The 21,748-nt window shown below is 50.8% G+C and overlaps 2 protein-coding genes across 4 annotated transcripts in view; one reads left to right on the top strand and one right to left on the bottom strand.

Annotated features, from left to right (window-relative positions):
• Window positions 1–63: 63 nt before the first annotated feature.
• tbc1d7 (TBC1 domain family, member 7) lies at window positions 64–9,943 on the bottom strand. Of its 3 annotated transcripts, none has more exons than XM_064333864.1 (8): window positions 9,728–9,943; window positions 7,876–7,996; window positions 7,665–7,745; window positions 5,608–5,798; window positions 4,612–4,749; window positions 3,499–3,644; window positions 2,647–2,776; window positions 64–1,037 (listed from the first exon to the last, which is right to left on the bottom strand). In XM_064333864.1, exons 2-8 carry the CDS (start codon window positions 7,985–7,987, stop codon window positions 951–953), a joined length of 885 nt encoding a protein of 294 aa, XP_064189934.1. In that variant the 5' UTR covers window positions 7,988–7,996; window positions 9,728–9,943; the 3' UTR covers window positions 64–950. The 3 variants fall into 3 exon arrangements, with proteins under 3 accessions (XP_064189934.1, XP_064189935.1, XP_064189933.1); XM_064333865.1 differs by lacking the exon at window positions 9,728–9,943 and adding an exon at window positions 8,611–8,945; XM_064333863.1 differs by lacking the exon at window positions 9,728–9,943 and adding an exon at window positions 8,644–8,944.
• Window positions 9,944–10,335: 392 nt separating this feature from the next.
• The window catches only part of LOC135254165 (PH domain leucine-rich repeat protein phosphatase 1-like), a 46,345-nt gene continuing 34,932 nt past the window's right edge, over window positions 10,336–21,748 (top strand). Inside the window, exon 1 of the mRNA XM_064334145.1 lies at window positions 10,336–12,483. Coding sequence (XP_064190215.1) covers window positions 10,707–12,483 — 1,777 coding nt within the window. The 5' untranslated portion in view covers window positions 10,336–10,706. The remainder of the gene's footprint in view (window positions 12,484–21,748) is intronic.

Genomic DNA, 21,748 nt, shown 5'->3' with positions numbered 1-21,748 from the left:
CACTCAACACTCACACACCGCATGGAAATGTGTTATTTCGACTCAAAGGAAGTGAGACGTGCAATCAGCAGCTTAAATATTTAATATTTATATTATTCATCGCTTCCTTGCAGACTCTCTCTCCAGCCTTCAGGGCACTTGGTCGGGGGGTGGTGGTGGGGTGGGGTGGGGTGCTAGCACGACGCCGCCCTGGGCGTGTTCAGCGCTGCTCGAGCCGAAAGGCCAGAGTCGGTAAAAGAGCTGCGCGTGACGCAGATGGAGAGGCGGCCTGTCCCAGCGGGGTCAGGCCGGGGTCGGCCTCGCGCGTCGAACCCGGCCGCCCCGCTCCCGTCACACTCGCTCGGCCACGGGAGGAGGGCGTAGAGGTACGCCGCGTTGCGTAACCCGCAGATTTACCCCGCAGGCGATGCCCCGCACAGCAGCGCCGTGTGGAGCAGCAGGGGCCTGTGGTCCAGCAGCTGCTCATCAAGCCCGGGAGGGAGGCTCTTAGCCTGGAGCGCGCAGCGAACAGCCGGGCTCTGTGATGTCACAATGAATGCTCGTGCTGCCCAGGAGCGACTCTGTAGCACACATCCGGGCTCTGTGATGTCATAATGAATTCTCATGATGCCCAGGAGTGAGGCACTCGAGGCTGAATGTGCGGCAAACATCCGGGCTCTGTGATGTCACAATGAATGCAAGAGTGTACCCATGTTTCTTCAGACAATAAATAATAATCTGCATACACTATGTACAACAAATTTAACACCCTGTCCATCCCAGCAGCAATAGGACTGCCTCTCTCCAGACACACAGACACACACACACACACACACACACAGAACAGTTCGACCCTGAGGTCATGACCCAAAGGTGTAACCGATGTGACAAAATCTTGTCACAGCCCCTGTCTTGTAACCCAGGCAGGAGGAACTCCAGTGAGACGGGCCGGGTGCAGGGGGTTGCTATGGTTACACAGAATGCATTGGAGTCCCGCAGTACTTGTGCCACAGGTCAATGGCTTTGGTCACTATGGCATCCGTGTTCTCCTGCGGCATCTGAAAAAGAGGCACAGCCAATCAGTCGGCCAATCAGAGCGCGCTTCTTACAGTGCACAGTTATAACCGCTCTGCCGATATCTGGCGTGCGGGGAACGTCTTCCAGACGAAAGGATGAAACCCAAATCCATCCAAGGGGTGTAAATGCTGTCCATTACAGGCCTAAACCCGACCCTCCAGGACAAATCTGAGACAAGCTACCAGAAGACCGTGACTCAAAACCAAACAAAATGCAGGTGTGCTAAATGCCTTATCCCTTGCTTATGGCATGTTACATAACCTGGTGCACTACCCAGCATCCAACACCCCTGTCCAGCTCTGATTATACAGAGAAGTGCAAGGAGACCACAGCTTCAGTACGCCTCTGACGGAGGGAACGCAGCACTTCAAACCTGACTGCACCTTCTGCTCCAGCACACAAGCACCCTTCAGGGAACGAGAGGCAGAGCATGATGAAGGGGCTGCACTGTGCGGGGAGAACGAGCCGCGGCTCCAGGTTTTTCCAAAAAACGCCTTCTGGGGCCAGAATTGATTTTATTTATGCGGTCGTTCGTCTGGCGAACGCGTCTCCACCCAACGCCGGTACCGGAGTTAAGGGAAGAGAGACGCGGTGAGCAGCCCCTAACCACACCCCCGAGGAGCCACACCCCCGAGGAGCCACACCATCGTCACATGGGGTGGGGGAGTCAAAGTGGGAGAGAGTGGCAATAAACGTACCATAGGGCTGTGTCTCTCTCTCTCTCTCTCTCCCCCCTCCCTCCCTCTCTCTCCCCCTCCCTCTCTCTGTCTCTCTCTCTCTCTCCCCCTCCTTCTCTCTCTCTCTCTCCCCCCCTCCTTCTCTGTCTGTCTCTCTCTCTCTCCCCCCCTCCCTCTCTGTTTCTCTCTCTCTCCCCCTCTCTGTTCTCTCTCTTTCTCCCCCTCTCTGTCTCTCTCTCTCTCTCTCTCTCTCCCTCCTCTCTCTCTCTCTCTCCCTCTCCTCCTCTCTTCTCTCTCTCTCTCCCCTCCCTCTCTGTCTCTCTCTCTCCCCCTCCCTCTCTATCTCTCTCTCCCCCTTCCTCTCTCTCTCTCTCTCTCCCTTCCCTCTCTCTCTCTCTCTCTCTCTCCCCCTCCCTCTCTCTGTCTCTCTCCCTCCCTCCAAACGCTGCGCAGATGCCGATGGCCGTCGGCAAAGCCTACTTCGCCTTTATTTCTTTACGTTTCTTTGTTCCTTTTTTTTTTCTTCCACGCCTAACTGGTCATGGCACTGCCATCACTTCTCGATTTAGACTCGCAGAGAGCCTAAAATAGTTACCCACCCCTCGCCCCCAGACCACATTAAAAAAACGTAAAACACTTTCTACACGTCAGTAACTCATTTTTTTTCTTTTTCTGTTTTTTCTTAAAAGGTCACTTAAAGTCAGCATTAAGCTGGCTGCCATGAATCTGTAGTAAGGAGCATGATGGGAGAATATGACTCATTCCAAATGGGGGGGGGGGTTGGGGGAGGGGGAACAGGAGCTGTGTGGCGTCACAGCTGACCATACTCACGCTGCTCAGGAAGTGGGGCGGTGGGGGGGGGGTTGGGGAGGGGGAACAGGAGCTGTGTGGCGTCACAGCTGACCATACTCACGCTGCTCAGGAAGTGGACGATGGCGTCGGGCTTGCTCATGCCCATCAGCATGATCTTGTAGCTCAGCAGGACCTCCACGGCAACAAACACCAGGATCTTACAGGAGCCGCTGATCACCTTGTCCCAAACCCTGCGGTGGCGTGCGAAAGGACAGCTTGGGCATCCGGCAGCAATTAGCCTCACAGTGGTTCCCCAATGGTTAACAGATGAATTAGCATGGTTAGCAGTGGCTAACAAATTCATTAGCCTGGTTAGCGATGGCTAACAAATGAATTAGAATGGTTAGAATGGCTAACAAATTCATTACCCTGGTTAGTTTTTTATTTTATTTTAGTGGCTTTAATTATTTTGCCACTTGCTTCATCTTTTCAGGGGGAATATTCAGAATCATGCAAATACAAAACCAAAAAAAGGTTAAAAAAAAAGGAAAATAAGGAAACGAATTCTGATGTACGTTCAGAGTGTTAAATGAGACAGAAATTGTAATTGAGATGTAAAAAAAGGCGTGTGTATGTTCAGAAGCGCCAGTTTTTCGGGATTAAAATAACCCTGCTGGGTACATTTCACATGAATGGGGGCTAGGAGATTGGACGCGGCTCATAACCTGCGGGGGTGCTCGTGCTCAGGGGCGGCGACGGGCGCCGTTTCCTGTAAAAACCCGCCGCGCCCTCGATGCTCCAGCAGTCGTCTCATTGGCTGACAGCACATTCGCTTTTACCGTTTTAAAAAAAGCAGCGCCAGTTTTTTCCCAGAATTCCCACCCGCTGGACGCACCTGGCCCCAGTTTTTTCCCAGAATGCCCACCCGCTGGACGCACCTGGCCCCAGTTCTTTTTTCCCAGAATGCCCTCACCTCTGCAGGCTGGACTCCGGGAAGCAGCCGGCGAAGCAGCGGCGGAACCACAGGCCGTACGGGAGCCTCCTCAGGGCGCCGCAGGACCGCAGGTGGGCCAGCAGCCGGCCGTCCTCCAGGCTCAGGTAGTGCTCCAGACTCTTGGGCTGAGCGTCCAACCGCCAGAGCAAGGTCACATTCAGCACGGTCACATCCAACAACACGGTCACATTCAACATGGTCACATTCATAAAAAAGGTCACATTCAGCATAATCACATCCAACAACACGGTCACATTTAGCACGGTCACATTCAGCAACATGGTCACATTCAACAACACGGTCACATTCAACATAGTCACATCCAACAACACGGTCACATTCAGCAACATGGTCACATTCAACAACACGGTCACATTCAACATAGTCACATTCAACAACACGGTCACATTCAACATAGTCACATTCAACAACAAGGTCACATTCAGCATAATCACATCCAACAACACGGTCACATTTAGCACGGTCACATCCAACAACATGGTCACATTCAACAACAAGGTCACATTCAGCATGGTCACATTCATAAAAAAGGTCACATTCAGCAACATGGTCACATTCAACAACAAGGTCACATTTAGCATGGTCACATCCAACAACATGGTCACATTCAACAACACGATCACATTCAACATAGTCACATTCAACAACAAGGTCACATTCAGCACGGTCACATCCAACAACACGGTCACATTCAACAACAAGGTCACATTCAGCATGGTCACATTCAACATAGTCACATTCAACAACACAATCACATTCAACCACATGGGTCACATTCAACATGGTCACATTCAACAACAAGGTCACATTTAGCATGGTCACATTCATAAAAAAGGTCACATTCAACAACAGGGGTCACATTCAACAACCTGGGTCACATTCAACAGAAAGGTCACATTCAACGAAAAAGTCACATTGAACGACACGGGTCACATTCAACGACATTCAAAAACCAGTTCTGATTTCTCATTGGGCACAGGCAGTGAGGGTTCACTGACGGTCTGTTAGCCTTCCAGCGCTCAATGGAACTGGCTTACTCGATTCTGGCCGTTTTCAACCTGCCGAACTCACCAGGTGTGGTATGGAGTCTCCGAACTTGCTGTTGAACTGATTGACGAAGCACTTGATCAGCCAATAGCAGTCCACGGGGTCGTCCACTATCTCCTCCATGGCTTTGGCTATGGCCAGGAAGTCCTCGTCCTGTTCCTCCTGCAGACACGGCGGGAGCAGGTCTCACTGAAGGCTGAAGACAGGCAGCCCCGCTCGAACACGAGCCGCCATTTTAAAAATCTAAAATGGCGCCAGGGCACCGGACCGCTGGCCCACACAGCCGCAGAGTAAGAGCGTGACTCTAATTGGAGCTCAGGCACAGGACCGCAGCCCTGCTGAGGCGAAGGGCCGTCTGGCTGGATCACCACAAAGCAGCGCTCCCCCAGCAGGCCTCAAGGACCTGGAGACGCTCGCGAAATGAGAGATTTTTACTCCCGGGTGCTGGGGCCTGCTGGGAGACAAGGCTGTGCGTGTGTGTGAGTGTGTGTGTGTGTGTGTAATTGTATGTGTGTGTATGAAGTTACGTGTGTACATGTATTGCTTCGGGTGTGTGTGTGTGTATTATATATGTATGTGTTTGTATATTAGAATGTAATGTATTTTATGCATGTATATATGTGTTTGTATATACATGCGTGTAGGTGTGTGTATATATATGCGTGAAGGCGTGTATATATATATGTGTGTGTATATGCGTGTATATATGTGTGTAGGCGTGTGCATATATATATGTGCGTAGGCGTGTATATATGCGTGTATACATGTGTGTGTATATATATATATGCCTGTAGGCCTGTATATATGTGTATATGCGTGTGCATACGTGTATATATGCCTGTAGGCCTGTATATATGCGTGTATATATGCCTGTAGGCCTGTATATATGTGTATATGCGTGTGTATATATGCGTGTATATATGCGTGTAGGCCTGTATATATGTGTATATATGCGTGTAGGCCTGTATATATGTGTATATATGTATATATGCGTGTGTATATGCGTGTGCGCCTCCTCACCGGCGGGCTGAGCTCGGAGCTGCGCGGGAGCTCCTGCGCCTCCAGCTGAAACACGCGCAGGTACACCTCCACCTGGGGCGTGGCCGCGTGCAGGAAACGCATCACCTGCAGCGCCTCCAGCACGTCCGCGTACTGCTCCCTCCGGTACCCCGCCACCAGGGCGTGGGACTCGCTGTGGGGGGGCAGGATGCCTGTACGGGGGGGGCAGGGAGGGCAGCGTCAGCACCGCGAACCACCCGCGCATGACATCAGCGCCCCACAGCACCAACACTCCGTTTCCATGGCTGCAGCACCAACACTCCGTTTCCATGGCTGCAGATGGCCGAGTTTCTGCCACCCTACCCCCCCCGCCCCGCCCCATTTCATCAGACCGCAACAGTCAAGAACACAGTGTAAAATAACAAGTTCTCAGGCTCGCCCAATCTAACGGGACTTCCTCATTTGGGGCTACTGTGCGCGTAATCTACTTCCTCTGTGAATATGGTTTGGTGTCTGCACACGCCACTGCTGTACTGCAAGCCTGCTTCCCTTCTGGCCCGGACACAATGAAAGGACAGCCCTTAACAGTCAGTACCCTGTGACACTTCACACTTATGAAAATGAGCGACAGCATGAAAACATGACATATAGTAACCTCTAATGACGACACGCCCCTGCCAAACTCACCGAGTCTATCAGGCATGAGGCTGCAGGCAAGCAGCCATTCTGAATGGAATAAGTGGAAGTCCCATATCTGGATTCCTGTTGCTACTCATGATCAGTTCCGTGAGAAGTAAATTAAATTAATATAGTATAATTAAGTACTACGCCATATAGGTACAGATACAGAAAGGCCCGGGCTATTCTAAGCTGTGACTACCCTTCGCATTTTCTCCAGGTCGAGAAAAACGTCGAGAAAAAATGGCAGGATGCTGCCATTTCAAAATAAAAAATAAAAAATGTACACATCAAATCCAATGACAGTAATCTGTAATGGCCAAATAAATCGACCGAAAAAATCACGAGACAACCCTGACAAGGAAGTCCTACGAAAATCAACTTTGTTCATTTATATTCATGGATGGATTTAAAAATATATATATATATATATATATATATATATATATATGTACTCTGTCCTCCAAGGCCCATCAAAAGAGCTTAGGGCCCAGTGGATTACCGGAGACAGCGCACTTCCCTGAATCCGCAATGCGGACGCTTCCAGAAGCGGAGAGTTCAGCCCGAGTGCGTATTAGAGAGCGGGGACATAATTAAAGCCAATTACCGCTGACGGCAGCCGGAGAGTCTGCAGCCAGACAAGCGTGAAATTATTTCAGATTCCTCTCCTGCCCCTGGCCCCCCGAGTCCAAACCGCACCGAATTTACCGTTCCCCCGGCACCACGTGACGCCTCCGTGAGGTCAGCAAGTGCGTTACTGCAGATCCAAGCCTACGGTCCTGCCCGTCAGCTGTCCTGCGAGGTTCAAAATTCCCTCTAAACTCCCCTAAGTCCTCTTACAGCCAGGATGGAACGACTAGTACCAATTACATTACATTGCATTTATTCAGCAGACTTTTTTTTATCGAAAGCGACGTACAAAAAGTGCATATCATGGTCATTGGACCAAAAGTGACATGATTCACAGAGTGGTGGCAGTTAGTCCAGGTATAGTTTGAAGAGACCTGTCTTCAAACCCGGCGGAAGATGGGTAGTGAGTATATACAATCATGTGTAAAAAATTGCTCGACTGGAACAAGAAGCCCAGACACCATCTCAGATGAGGGGATTTATGAAGCTGACCTTTAAATCTTCCCACGGAACATCACACCACCATGGAACTAACCCCGTGACAACCCCATGACCATGCATGAGGTTAAAGAATGGGCGAGTAGAAACCCAAATGAAGGTACATGGTCAGTTCCCAAGACACACAGTTCATTCACTTTAATTATCACGGGGAATAAATCCATCTGACAGTAAACGCATTGGACATTCCCTCTTGAAAGAACCGCGGGCAGCACATTTAGTCACCTGGAGAGGATATACGGCCCCACAGGTCATAAAAAGCAGACACTTACCGAGGAGCACCTTCCATACGTGAATACGGTACATCGAGGGGAGGGGGAAGCGCTGGCTGAACGTGCAGAGTTTCTCAACATCTGGGCAAAAAACGAAACGCAAAAGCTTATTGTTGTGCATGAACTCGTCGCGGATGTGTTTAGTTTAGTTTCGTGAACCAATACGGATGGGTAAAGGAAGGACAGTCACAACACAAAAACGACAACGTACCGAGGGGGTTATCTTTCAGAAGGATTTCCAGAGATTTCTTCTCTTCCACTCCCCGGAACCCTACTTTCTCGTAATAAGCTGAGCGAAAGTTTCTCTGCGGGTCTTCAGCCATGGTTTCTTACTGCGAGGCAACAATCGTTGTTATATCCATTTGACACAGCCAGTGTGGTCATCTTTAAATTAGATATTATAATACAATATATACGACTCGCTACAATATTTTATAAAGGAACGATCTAACATCAGTTAGTTGTGCACAACTGTGAGCTTCGTGAAGATGTCAAAGGCTGGCTAGGTAGTTACCATCACCACGGCATGCAATCAATACACCATAATTAAAGCTTGGGCGATGCTTGCTAGCTCCATCACTTGATCATCTGCAGTTCAGCAAACAAGAAATGGCTTATATTTGCCAATTTAATGTTAGCTACCTAACGTTAGTTTGCCATATATATGCTTGTGCCAACATAGTAATCTAGCAAACGGTTCTAGGTTTATGGTACAAGAATCACACAAGAGTACGATGTGTTAACGAACTGCCAAGTTAGCAATACATATAGTAGGCTATAAGACTTGAAGCGATTTTCTAGTTAGCAAGCTAGCTTTAGACTAGCTAAGTTCCGTGTAACACATCAAGAAAAGACAGTTTTATGCATTAAACCTGTAAACGTCAGACGATGTGCATTGCACTAAATTCGTTTTAAAATTAGACACCATGCCTACAGCGACACAGACCTGTGTAATGAATAGCTAACGTTAGTAGCACACCTTTATCGCTGCAGGCCTCTCCACATCCACGTCTTCCCAGTGTGCAGTGCCCGCAGACTATGGTCTCTGTGCAGACTGTAATTTATCGCGATGATCTCCCGGCAAATTACGTGTCGTTTTGCTCACCGAAAATATCTCCACGAACATACACACCATGCTTTATCACAAAAGAATGTACAATACATTATATTTAAAATTTTCGGCTAAATGCTTTCCATTTAGGTAAATAAATAATAATTTACTATTTGTACAGACAACTTGCTTGACGGCTTCAAATTCCAGTCATCTTAGTGTGATTTTTTTATATTGCCAGTAGATGGCGCAGCGATTACAGTGAGAACATGCTTATGAATTTTAAAGCGTTGATTAGCCTAAGCAAAATTGTATGAACGCTATAAATAGTCCAAGAATATTCTACATTTGTAAATGTATTTATTCTCTACCTTTGCACTATCACGAAACAAAACCCAACCTGCCTCATTCTCTGGAAAAATAACATCACATCTCTTTTGCATGTATTTCGAAATTGTACTTTAGTCCTCGGTTAGCATAGTTAACTAGCAATAGTGTTTTAGCGATGTTCCATTTTTACTCACTAGTCTGGGAGTAGTTTTAGCCATGTATGGCTCCTTTTAATTTTAATCTTTTTTTTCTGTTATGCTATGGCATAATATAATTCAGGGATGGGAAATTCCAGTCCTGGAGTGTCGGTGTTTGCAGGTTTTTACGTCCACCAGTTATCCTGCCTTAAACTAACTGGCTGTACACACCAATACTAGTTCAGGAGTAGATCACAGAACAAAAGTAAAACATTTCAGATAGGGACACAAGAACAGTCCTTGGCTGTCATCCATGTGCTTGTCACGACATGTAGGTAAAATGTCCGATGGCATAAATGGTAGGGCTTATTAAGGCCAGGAGTTGGCATGAAAACCAGGAACAGATACAGCCTTTGTTGCCCACCTCTCTGACATAATTACTTGAATATGCCTATGGCTGAATACTCCTACAACACGTAGTGACAATTGACTCGGTACTGTCAAGTCCAGTAGAGGGCATTGTATCACTGCTGGAGGCATTTTACCTTCACTGAATACAGGGGTCAAGTCCAGAGAAGAGAAACGTAAAAAGATGGCGTCCAAGTAATGTCAATTCAATCTCGTCTGCATCACTGGAGCCCCGTGTAGCTGGAGTTGAGCACTGGCAACGATTGCTGAATAGCATTATTGCCTCGGTTTGCTTCTCTCGTTTTTCGGACCTCGTACACCCCTTACTATGCAGCAACATTTTATTACGACAAGCAGAAATGTATTCTATATCCATTTTTTAAATAATAAAAAGCCTAACTCAACATCATGTTGAGCACCTACGATATTTTTTATTCTACCAACACGTTTGGTTTTTAAACGCTAGTTCAAATGCTTCTCATTTGAGCTTCTGTGCCAATCATAACCGAATGCGTTAAAACGTCATATAATGACAAACACTCCCCCTTTACCAATACCCCAAAACAACCCTGTTGTGGTGTAAGAGCTTGACGGGAACTGAAGTCCTATTGTTCCCACGGTCATATTACATGGACGTGGGCGTTCACGGGAAACAATACGTTTCCCAGAAAGCAACACACTGGTTAGCAACCATCTCATTTGCGTCACTTCATGAATATGAAGCCGTTCCCGCTTACGTAGAATGTCGGCCGACGTTCATTGCATATTCTTGCATGCAATTTCATAACAAATGAGACACGGTCGCGTCTCCTCCCTCTCTCAGACAGACCCTCCCGCTTTTCACTTAGCTAGAGTTTCTCCTTGCAGATAACATTAGTCTCCATTATGGCGATACCGATGGCAACGGTGTGGCGCTGACCACTGGTGCGAGGAAGGAAACAACTGGGACGCTTAGCTAGCTAGCTAGCTAGCCGTATACGTTGGAAGAATGTAACTGCACGAAGTTAAACAGCTACGTGAGTGTCTGGCGTCCTTCGTTTTAGTTTCGTTTTTATTTATTTTTATTAAGTAGAATTCGCTACGTAGCTACAATATTTTTTTCCCCACTTGCGGAGGATGGAAGGTGCGCGGTCTGTGGTGTTAGGGGGAAACAGGTTGGCGGAGGATGATTCATTGACGACGACGGTCGGGACGGGGACAAATGACTCGGAAAAGGGCAAAATAAGTGCCGTTAAGTTTATGAAGCCCAACAGTGGACTGTCCACCGCTGCGAACAGAGTGGCAGCGGACGATTATGATGGCGGAGGCGGGGAGTCAAAACCGGAGAGCGAGGGGCTAGCTGTCCCTTTTCACGTTGCGATAAGCAATGGAAATCACCAAATCCAAGCCGCTGGCGTTCCTGAAACCACCGCCGCGAATGATACCGCCGCTAAAACATCCTCGAATGCCTGCAGCTCGTCCAGCAGCGGCAACATCAACTCGCTGCTGCTGAGGAGGCGGCGGCTGAAGAGGAATTTCTCCGCCGCGGCCACAACTTCTGCGAGCTCGTCGGCCGCCTCCTCCTCGGGTGGGAAAATGCACGGCGCCGCTTCGTCCTCGTCCCTGGGCACCAGGAGCTTGGACAGGAAGGTGCTGCTGAGGCAGCGCCAGATGATGCAGCTGCAGCCCTCGGACAGGGAGTGGGTGCGGGCCGATCTCCAGAGGGGGTGCATACACGTGCACGATAGAGCCATGCCCCCCTACCTTAGGCCCGTGCTGTGTACGCTGGAGACGACCGCCGGGGAAATCGCACATCGACTCGGCCAGCTCGGCAGCAAAGGAGGGTCAGTGGCGAGAGTGGTGGGTAAAGGGGCCCCCGCGACTGACTTCAATGGCAACTGCAGTGGGAGATACGGCTTCGGCGATGCCCACCGCGGGGTGAACGAGAACGGCGGCGTCAAGTCTAACGGCTTGGATTCCCTGGAACCCCCGGAGTGCGGGGACGAGCTGTCGACCCAGCCAGGGGACAGAGTGAGGTTACTAATGCTGCCGGATGACAACCGAAGGCTGCAGCAACAGGATATACATGGGTTCGCGACCGACTCACTTTTGGACGGCCTGACTGCGAGCGGCAAGTCATCGGGCATCACTGTACGCTTAAATCACGAGGCTAATTATCTGTGTGACGATGATACAGACTCAAGGCACAACGGGGCCGATAGCTGCGGGCTCAACTCCGGTTCCGATATAGATAGCAGCACTTGCGATGACCTGAGCTCGGGGCCCCAACTTGATGGCCACCGGGACTCCCTGAGCGACGCCATGACCTTGGGGACAGACGTTTCTATCCTGAGCCCGACGGTTGACAGTGCCACGGATGGCCTCGACCCGTTCGGGAGCTCCTCGGACGAACTGGAGCTCGACTGCACTCCGTCTGGCTTGGTCATCGACTCCGTCACCCAGCAGTTGGAGAGGCGCTCCGCGGACATCGCTTCCACGGCCAATAACAACAACGCAGTCAACAGCAGGCTCTGTGGGGGCGAACTGTCAAACTGCGTGGAGGACGGGGCCGACGGCACAACCAGTGGCAGCCGCGAACGGATCAACGCGGGGAAGCTGCCCTGTAGCCGGGGCAGTAACTCTCTTTCTAGGCCTTTGACGGGCAACGCAGCTGCCAAGCGTGACCCGGCTTACCCCGGCCCTTTGCAAATCGGTCGAGACTCCGACCGCGCGCATTTCCCCCCGACTCTTTACGTGCAGCTGCACGGCGAAGCTGCGAGGGCGTTGGGGCAAGACGAGAAGCCTCTGCAGATTCAAAATGACTACCTCTATAAACTCGGATTTAAAGACCCTTGGAGGGTGCAGGACGAAGGCATGGACACCGAAATTGGCTGCCTGATCCGTTTCTTTGCAGGTAATTGACACATTCTAAGTCTTATGCTGGCTTGCTGCAAGAGAGTAAACTATTGGTGGGCCTATTAATGTAATCTAAAGTTCCTGCGTGTTATGGGGGGAAATTAGAGTGGTGATTACTGTATTCGTCGCCTGATTTAATTTGTGGAATTAGTAGTGGTCTTTGAATTTCCCAGCACTAGAAGTGTCGATTTGTTTTGAGTGCAGCGCTCGGCTGCGTCCATCGTTGACAAAAGGCTACGGTCTGTGAGAATGTACGCTCGCATTGTGCTGCCGCTGCTTTGACTTTCATTAACAAAAGAGCATTTAATTGTTCGTGCAGACAATGCACTGCGCTGTTCTCCGCTCCCCTCTGCCCTGAATAGCAGATACATCTGGAGGTAACAGGTGCGCTTCGCTGACTGTGTGGAGGAAAAATCTGGGTATGTTTAGCCTTCATTGTGTGTGTGTGTGTGTGTGTGTGTAAACACAGTACCATTGAAGGGTGTTTTAGGGTGTGTTCTGGCAATACTTCCTCTTCTTAATACTGGAAAAGTAACTGAAGTCGTGAATTCATTCAGACCGTATGATTCTTCGAATTTTGAACTATCTTCCTGTTTTTTTTTTTTTTTTTGCACTAGTCTGTTATACATGTTATACATATGCTGGGAGGCAATGTCAGTGTAACATTTTTGACTTGTGACGGTACAGACAGGGCGCAGTCTTGGGTGAATTTGGCCGTTGGTTTTGTAGGCCTTGTATGCGTCACGTTTCTGATTAGTTGAGTCGTTTACTCATCAGATTTGGTGGGCTAGGTAGCCTTTTTAGCTGGTTAGAATGGGTAATTTACTGTAAATATCCTTTTATACTTTCCGTGTCTGTCTCTACGATGTTTGTTCGAGACCGGCAACAGTGTGATACGTGAAAATCTGTGGAAATACCCCCCCCCCTGCCATTCATAGTCAATTATGAGTTTATGAATACGACCGTTGGATTGATTGACAGTGCTCAATCTGAAGGTATGTGCGATGGTATTTTATTAATTTGATATTCAAATATTCCGTGGCTCTCAGAAAGGAATAACCAAACTGCAGCTCATACCCCCAGCACTAAAAAAACTGTAAAAAAACTAAAGGTCATTTTGCGGTAACAATGAGTCACTGCAAAGACGAGCGCGTGTTCATTCACACTTTGGATAGGAAAATTAGTGTCATTTCATTATCTTTTATTTTATGCAGGGGTAATAGACTCCTCGTTAATATTGATGAAAGTTTTAGAAGAAGTCTTTTTCATACATTTTAATGTTAATACCCACACGCTCATATGCTGAACCAAGTAATGTAAAATTTTTGAATTGAATTGATTCATGACTTGATGTTGAAATATTCAACTCAGAGTGTTTTAGACGCGGATTTCTGTGAGGGGCATAAGCTACACCGCGAGCGCTCTTTTCGGGTTGGGAGGGGGGAGTTTAACTTCCTCGCGTCTTGCTGCTGAATACCAAACAGTGCGAACAGCGCAAACGGCGGCGTTTATCAAGCGAATGCGCGCGGAGGTCTTTTAATGTCCTCGCGCCGCGCTGAACTCGATTTGTCAGAGCTGACGGCTGTTTGTGCTGGGGGCGTCGGAGGGAGAGGAGCAGAGCGTGTTCACGCACATGTGCATGGGAACAGATACACATGGATGTACAAACACGCACGTCGAGCAGACTTCAGAATTCTCATTTTCACCATCACAACAGCCTGTGTGTGCTCTGTAGTCCTGTCACCCTGTGACCCTGTGCTGAGATGGACACTATCTATCTACCTATCTATCTTACCTGAGCACGCTCTGTAGCCCTGTGACCCTGTGCTGTGTTCTTCTTACCTGAGCACGCTCTGTAGCTCTGTGACCCTGTGACCCTGTGCTGTGTTCTTCTTACCTGAGCGTGCTCTGTAGCCCTGTGACCCTGTGACCCTGTGCTGTGTTCTTCTTACCTGAGCACGCTCTGTAGCCCTGTGACCCTGTGCTGTGTTCTTCTTACCTGAGCGTGCTCTGTAGTCCTGTGACCCCGTGACCCTGTGCTGTGTTCTTCTTACCTGAGCGTGCTCTGTAGCCCTGTGACCCTGTGCTGTGTTCTTCTTACCTGAGCGTGCTCTGTAGCCCCGTGACCCCTGTGACCCCCGTACCCAGCAGGCTGTGTGCTTTGCAGAGGGAAAGTCAGTGGGCCCTGCTGATCTGAGAGCCCAATCCGCTAACCCCTGGCTCGAGCTGCAGGCGTTCAGCATTTAGCGCTGAGCCACTCTGTGTCACGCCTCTCCTCTGTTCCCAGGCCGAGGGGGGGTGGGGCTGGGTGTGGGGGCGGGAGAGGGGAGCGGGGAGCGGGGGCGGGGCTAGTCCTGGGTGAAGAGTTGCATTTTTTTTCCCTTTTCTTCTTCTTAAAAGCCGACGTAAACAAGGCCAGCGCTCCCACAAGCGCGAGCGAGAGAGCGAGAGAGCGACACGGCCACAAAGCCGAGCACGTTCGGCTACGCCGCGGCGGACGGCGGCCCGTTTCCGGCTCCTCCCTCTCCCTCCTTCTGTCTCTCGCTCGCTCTTGCTCGCTACGCTGGGAGAGAGAGGCCTGAATGCGCTGGGGGGCCCCAGAAGGGCTGCGCGGAGTCGCTGAATTCCTTTAGTTCAGCGGCCACTCTGGAGCCCGGGGTCTCCGCGGCGCTCCGCCGCTGCTCCGCCTCTGACGGTCTGCCAAGCCGCTATTCACTCCCCGCCGAACCCAGGAAGCGCTGCCTTCCATTCAAAGAAAAGTTGTGTGTGTGTGTGTGTGTGTGTGTGTGTGTGTGTGTTTTGTTTTTTTTTTTCGTTTTTTTTTTTTTGTCAAGACAGGAAAATTTGTGGCCTGGCAACGCGCTCGCAACACAACATACTCGAGGGTGACAGCGAGCTTTAGTCATTGTTAGCAGAATTTGGGCCCCTGGGGGGGGGGGGTTGAGGGGGTTGAGGGGGTTGGGCTGGGGTGGGGGTTGGGGGGGTGCACTGTCCAAACAGACGTGCGGTCTCTAATTGCACGTAGTGGTGTCTGAGAAAGCGCCCATCGCAGAAAAGATGGAAGCTTCCGGCGACCGGAGGATTTGGTATTCATAGCCACGCCGTGAGCTCACAGGCGGGGGATAACCCTCTGCAGCGGCGGCAGTTGGGCAGTTGGGCTGTTTGGCAGTTGGGCATTTGGGCAGTTTGGCAGTTGGGCAGTTGGGCTGTTTGGCAGTTGGGCAGTTGGACATTTGGGCAGTTTGGCAGTTTGGCAGTTGGGCTGTTTGGCAGTTTGGCAGTTGGGCAGTTGGACATTTGGGCAGTTTGGCAGTTGGGCATTTGGGCAGTTTGGCAGTTGGGCAGTTGGACATTTGGGCAGTTTGGCAGTTTGGCAGTTGGGCTGTTTGGCAGTTTGGCAGTTGGGCAGTTGGACATTTGGGCAGTTTGGCAGTTGGGCATTTGGGCAGTTTGGCAGTTGGGCAGTTGGGCTGTTTGGCAGTTGGGCAGTTGGACATTTGGGCAGTTTGGCAGTTGGGCAGTTTGGCAGTTGGGCAGTTTGGCAGTTGGGCAGTTTGGCAGTTTGGCAGTTGGGCAGTTGGGCAGTTTGGCAGTTCGGTCGGCAAACGCAACAAAGAGCGGGGAAATAAAACTGGGAGTTTGCCGCAGCGTTATTAGAGAGGGGCTCTGTGGTCCGCACGCAGGAGCCTTACCCGAGCAGCCCTGCAGGGTCGTGACCCCTCCCGCCATATCGCCGTTAAATCGGCAGCAGGATTTGAGCGCGAAAGCTAACGGGCTAGCTCGTCATTGTGACACTGCTGTGGGTCTCTGAGTGCCTGCGGGCGTGTCTGCACAACGCAACTCTTAAGCGCTTCATTTGTTAACAGCCTTGCGGCTCTGACCCTGAGTAAAGGTGTGCTGCTGTTGTCATGGGATACGGGGAGTATTATTTGCATGACTGAAACGACACCGCTCTGAGATGTGCTCTTTGTAGCGCGTGTGAATGAACGCTCGCTTTCTCTGGAAGTGGTTTTGCCTTTTAATTTAAACCCTCCCTTCCCCCAGGGTATTCTACCTCCTTTCCCTTTCTTTTTCTTCTTCTTTTTTTTAATCTCTGGTGGTTCCATAGGTGAGCGATGGACTTTTTTTTCCTCTCTCTACTTTTAAAAATTTTTTTATCATGCTGTGTGAGAGCTGTGTGAATTGACCAATCAGACCGAGGCAAGGAAGTTGTGGTGGAGCATGTGGTCCGTCAGTAACTAACCGGTGTTTTTATTTACGGGATAAAATCTGTTTGTCTGTTCTGAGAGCGTGTCGCTCCAGAGAGCAGGAGTCAGATGGACAAACCCAGCAGGTATACAGTGCAAATGCGGGACATGTACAGTACACACACACACTACCGTAAACACACATACACACTACTGTAAACACACACACACACACACTGCCGCAAGCACACACACACTCGCACACACACACTCGCACATATACACTCACACATACACTCACACACAAGCACACACTTCCGCAAACACACATACACACTTGCACATTATACACTCGCACAAACACACTCTCGTGTGCACATGCACGTTCACACGCGCACACTTACAGTGCACACGCGTACATGTGCGTGCTCGCGTGACGTGTCCGTGGCACTTCTCCCTCTGAATCGATGGCCTGCAGCTGAGCCAGGAATGGCTGGGCTTCAGCGGCAGGGCAGCTTCCTGCCCGAGTAGCGCTAGCGGGCGAGAGCCTGCTATCAGCGCGACGCTAGCAGGATAGCATCTCGCGTGAGTGTGATGGCGGACTCGCTGAAGCTCTTATCTCTCTGACGGCGGTCCCGTGTAATCTCATAATTCTGGTGGCGGGTAAACATTCGAACGTCGTGTCAGCGCCCTGCCGTGCTTTTTAGGCGCGTAATAATTAAACAGATGTGCGCTGACTGGAGAAATTAAATTTTAGGAGCGCCTCTGCTACCTGGGATGCGTTAGCGTGCCGCTACGCTTTTCAGCTCGGGGGGGCGCACGTGTTGCCCCTCGGATAAAAACGCCGGCGTGGAGCCGTGCGTGTGACTGCGCCGGCGGGGTCGGCGCTCCCCGGCCCCCGCTAACTCCGCTACCTCCGCTAACTCCGCTAGCCGCGAGCGGGGCGGGGCTCGGTGGAGGAATGCGAGGAATGCGCTCCGACTTCTGGCGGGAAGTCGGGAGGAAGGGAAGGAGGGAGGGAGAGAAGGAAGGAGGGAGGGCTGGAAGGAGAGAGGGAAGGAGGGAAGGGAGGGAGGGAAGGAAGGAAGGAGGGAGGAGGGGAAGGAGGGAGAGGGAGGAGGAGGGAAGGAGGGAAGGAAGGAAGGAAGGAGAGAGGGAGAGAAGGAGGGAGGGAAGGAAGGAAGGAAGGAAAGAGGGAAGGAGGGAGCGCATCACGCCGACCACAGCCCTAAACCCCCAAAAAGTGAGCAGTTGAGGTAAAAAAAAAAAAAAAAAACGAAAGAAAGAAGAAAACCCCCCTGTGGGAAGATAAAGAGTGGGCTCTGTGGAGGACAGGGCTGTGGTAAATAAGCAGCTCCGTGCGATGGGGCAGTGGGCCAGCTCACACACCGTTTGATGTGGGCCTTTTATTTATTAATGAGCGGAACGGGCTGTAGTGCACAGAGGGCGTTTGATGTGGGGTTTTATTTTGGGGGGAGATGGGGGGGGGGGGCTCCCTCATGGGTCAGAACAGCCCTGCAAATGCTTCCTGTAGCCGCGTTTCCACCGCAGGAACTTTCCCCAGGAACTAGGAACCTTTTGAGGAACTCTCTGCTCGGGGGGGTCGTACTTTCCAAAAGTACAGGAACTTTGGGGGTGGGGCTTGCAGGGCTGAACATTTCTGATTGGTCGCGTACTCGCAGCATTTTATTTCAGCTGCCATTTTTAAAAATCTGCAGCCGCAAAACAGTTTGTTTTTTGTTCATTGTGCTTTGACACATCGACGTTGGTTTCATAGAATTAATGACCTATTACTTTCTATCTCTCTCTCTCTCTCTCTCTCTCTATCTCTCTTCCTCTTTTTCTCTATCTCTCTTTCTCTTCCTCTCTCACTCTCTCTCTGTGTGCTGGGTGCATGGGTTTGTTTTTTGTTGTGTGGGCTGTTTTCTTTTTTATTGAAGTCCTGTATTTTTAGTGTTGGAACAATGCCTCAATAAAAGGGGTTTTAAAAATCTAAAATCTCTTTCTTTCCCTCTCTCTGTATGTGTGTATATGTATGTACTGTATATACGTGCGTATATATGTATGTACTGTATATACGTGCGTATATATGTATGTACTGTATATACGTGTGTATATATGTATGTACTGTATATACGTATGTATATATGTATGTACCATATATATGTATATATGTGTGTATATATATGTATGTGGGCTGTAAATAGATATGTGTATTTTCGTCTCCCTGCCTGTCTTTACTGCCCTCTTTTGTTTTTTCCCTGTACGTTCCTCTGTTTCCCTCCATCCTCTCGTCTGCAAGTCATTCATCTTGTGTTACGCAGTTTTCTGCTTTACAAAAAAACGCAGAACAGAAAATTCTCTCTCTCTCTCTCTCTCACACTCACACACACATCCCAGATGGTGACATGCGTTGGCAGGCCGGCTCGCTCGCCCGCTCGCTCGCTCCTGTGTTTTTCTCCTGGCGTATCTGAGGCCAGGCGACGTGCTTTATTCCCTTATTTATTTATTTCGCCTGGTTTTACACCTTCTAGCGTGCGCCATGGCAACGGGAGAATCTCTTCCAACTTCCTCTCCTCGGCCCTGCGACAGGGGGTGGGGGGGGGTGGGGGGTGGGGTACCACTGGGTTCCAGCCCCCACGTGAGGTCATTGACATTAGCCCTGCCCCTTTCCTAGTCTCTGGGAAGCGTGGGACTGGGGGGGTGGGGGTGATGTGTCATGGAGTACAACACTTTCTGGGCTTTGGGGGGGGGGGCTGCATGCTAATAGGTGGAGGCCCAGTCCTCTGAAGCAGCGTTGTTGGGCATGACATCATACACACCCGGGGGGGGGGTATTGCCACCCCTTTTGTACTGAATAATGATCACAATTAGCGCTCAGTAATCATGTTAATAACGCTGACTGGCGTTAAATCCTGAACACGGGAAGCAGAAAGTGAGTTCAGCTTGTAGAGTTTAGGCCTACTTTTAAACATCAGAAGCGATGGGGCTGTTTTTCAGTATGAGCTGTCATTGGCATTTATTAGTTGCAGCTAGGCTAGGCTGGGTTAGCGGGCGTCCAGTGCGGTCGGGTTGGCGAGCGTGCGGCGGGTTTGAGCTAGCAAGTGCATATCGCATGGTTTAGCTTGCGAATGAACGGTGAGGTTGCATTAGCGAACGCGCAGCGCAGTTGAGTTAGCGAGCGAGCGTACTGAAAGTCCCGTTAGCAAGCGCACGGTGAGGTGGAGTTATTGAGCTTATGGCGCGGTTGTGTTAGCGAGTGTTAGCGAGCCCAAGGTGAGGTTGTGTTAGCGAGTGTTAGCGAGCCCAAGGTGAGGTTGTGTTAGCGAGTGTTAGCGAGCCCAAGGTGAGGTTGTGTTAGCGAGCCCAAGGTGAGGTTGAGTTAGCGAGTGTTAGCGAGCCCAAGGTGAGGCTGTGTTAGCAAGCGCACAGGGAGGTTGAGTTATTGAGCATACGGTGTGGTTGAGTAAGTGTTGGCGCGGTGAGGCTGTGTTAGCGAGCACGATGCTTTACCTCGTTCTTCTTGCGTCACAGTGTTACCCGTCGAGTGCTCTGGCGGTGGGGAGGGGGGCTTAGCGAGAGAGTGAGTGAATAATGGATGAGAGTACAAAGGGCCTGCTGGGCTGGGGGGGGGCGCAGTCGTATTGAGAGCCCTGCAGGGGACGGCCCTCCGGGATTTCCTGCTCCCCCCCCCTCCCGTGGGGAGGCAGTGATGCGATGGGCGTGTCATCGGGTCTCCTGCGCTGGCTGTTTTGTAAGAGATTATGTAATTGTTTAATGGGCTCTGCTGTGTCTCAGTGCTGGGGAGGGACGGGGGGCGGACGGGCGAGAGGAGGAGGGAGGGGGGCGGCGAGGGGGGGGGGGGAGGAGGGTGGGGGGGCGTTTACACTTTACTGAAGAATGTGTTGTGTTTTTTCTGCTCTGAGCAGAAACAGGATATTACATAGAGAGAGAGCTCAGGCTCTTTAATATACCGGGGGAAGGGGGGGGGCGGCTCTCCAGGCAAATCCGGAGAGGGCTTTTAAAAGGGGGTTGTGTGCTAGGAAGTAACCCCCCCCCGCCACCCCTCTTTCTGTCCTGTTCTCTCATGCCCTCCCTCCTTCCGTCTCTCTCTCTCTCTCTGCCTCTCTCACACAACCCTCCTCTCGTCTTGTCCTTTTAATGCTGACCTCCTTTTGAAAGCTCTCTCCTGCGCTCTCTCTCTCTCTCTCACATATGCGCCTGCTCTGTTTTCTGTCCTCTGTTCTTTTTCCTCCTTTATTTCATTTCATCATCAGTGTGTTCCTCCCTTCCTTTCTGTGAGTGTGGGCCTCTGCTGTCTCTGTGTTACTGACTGAGCCGCTGTGTGCACAGGCTGTGAGTGTGGGCCTGTGCTGTCCCTGTGTTACTGACTGAGCCCATGTGTGCACAGGCTGTGGCTGTGAGTGTGGGCCTGTGCTCTGTCTGTGTTACTGACTGAGCCCATTGGGCGAGAGGCAGGAATACACCCTGGAAAAAAACACAAAGTTATTCCATTAAAACTTGACCAAGACCAGGATAAAACCGCTTGTATAAGGGTTCTGAATTGCCTAATGAGAGTTGAGTATCTTTTCTCTCGGCTGGTTGTCTTTGCGGCTGGCGCTGCTGCTCCTGTGGGGGCTCCCTGCGAGCAGACGGGCCTCCTGATCCGGACCCGTGACCGCTAAGCGCCTCTCTCAGATTCCACGGGAATTCTGCGCCGGATCCTGGAATTCCACGGAAACTCTGCGAGAGCCGCGAGATTCCCTGTGTGTGTAACCGCGTGCGTTAAGGCCGGTCGCTCACGTGCGCGTTGGGGCCCGGCTGCTGGGCTGAGTCACGGGCCCTGGGGCCCCTGGGGCCCTGCTTCACGTCCGCACCTTTAGCGGGTAGCGGTTAGCGCGCGCGAGCTTCCGTTACCGCCGTCAGCAGCGGCGCCTGGAAAACGGAACTCAGCGGCCGGAACATCCGCGGCACTACCGGGGAGCTCCTGCCTTCCTGTGTATGCATGTGTGTATACATATAACCCACCTCCCCTCCCCTTCCCTTAAGTGGCTTCTGTCGCTTGCCAGGCCGCCA

Source organism: Anguilla rostrata, chromosome 4, assembly GCF_018555375.3.
Source record: "Anguilla rostrata isolate EN2019 chromosome 4, ASM1855537v3, whole genome shotgun sequence".
Classification (NCBI taxonomy): domain Eukaryota; kingdom Metazoa; phylum Chordata; class Actinopteri; order Anguilliformes; family Anguillidae; genus Anguilla; species Anguilla rostrata.
This window is presented reverse-complemented; position numbering and strand designations above follow the sequence as displayed.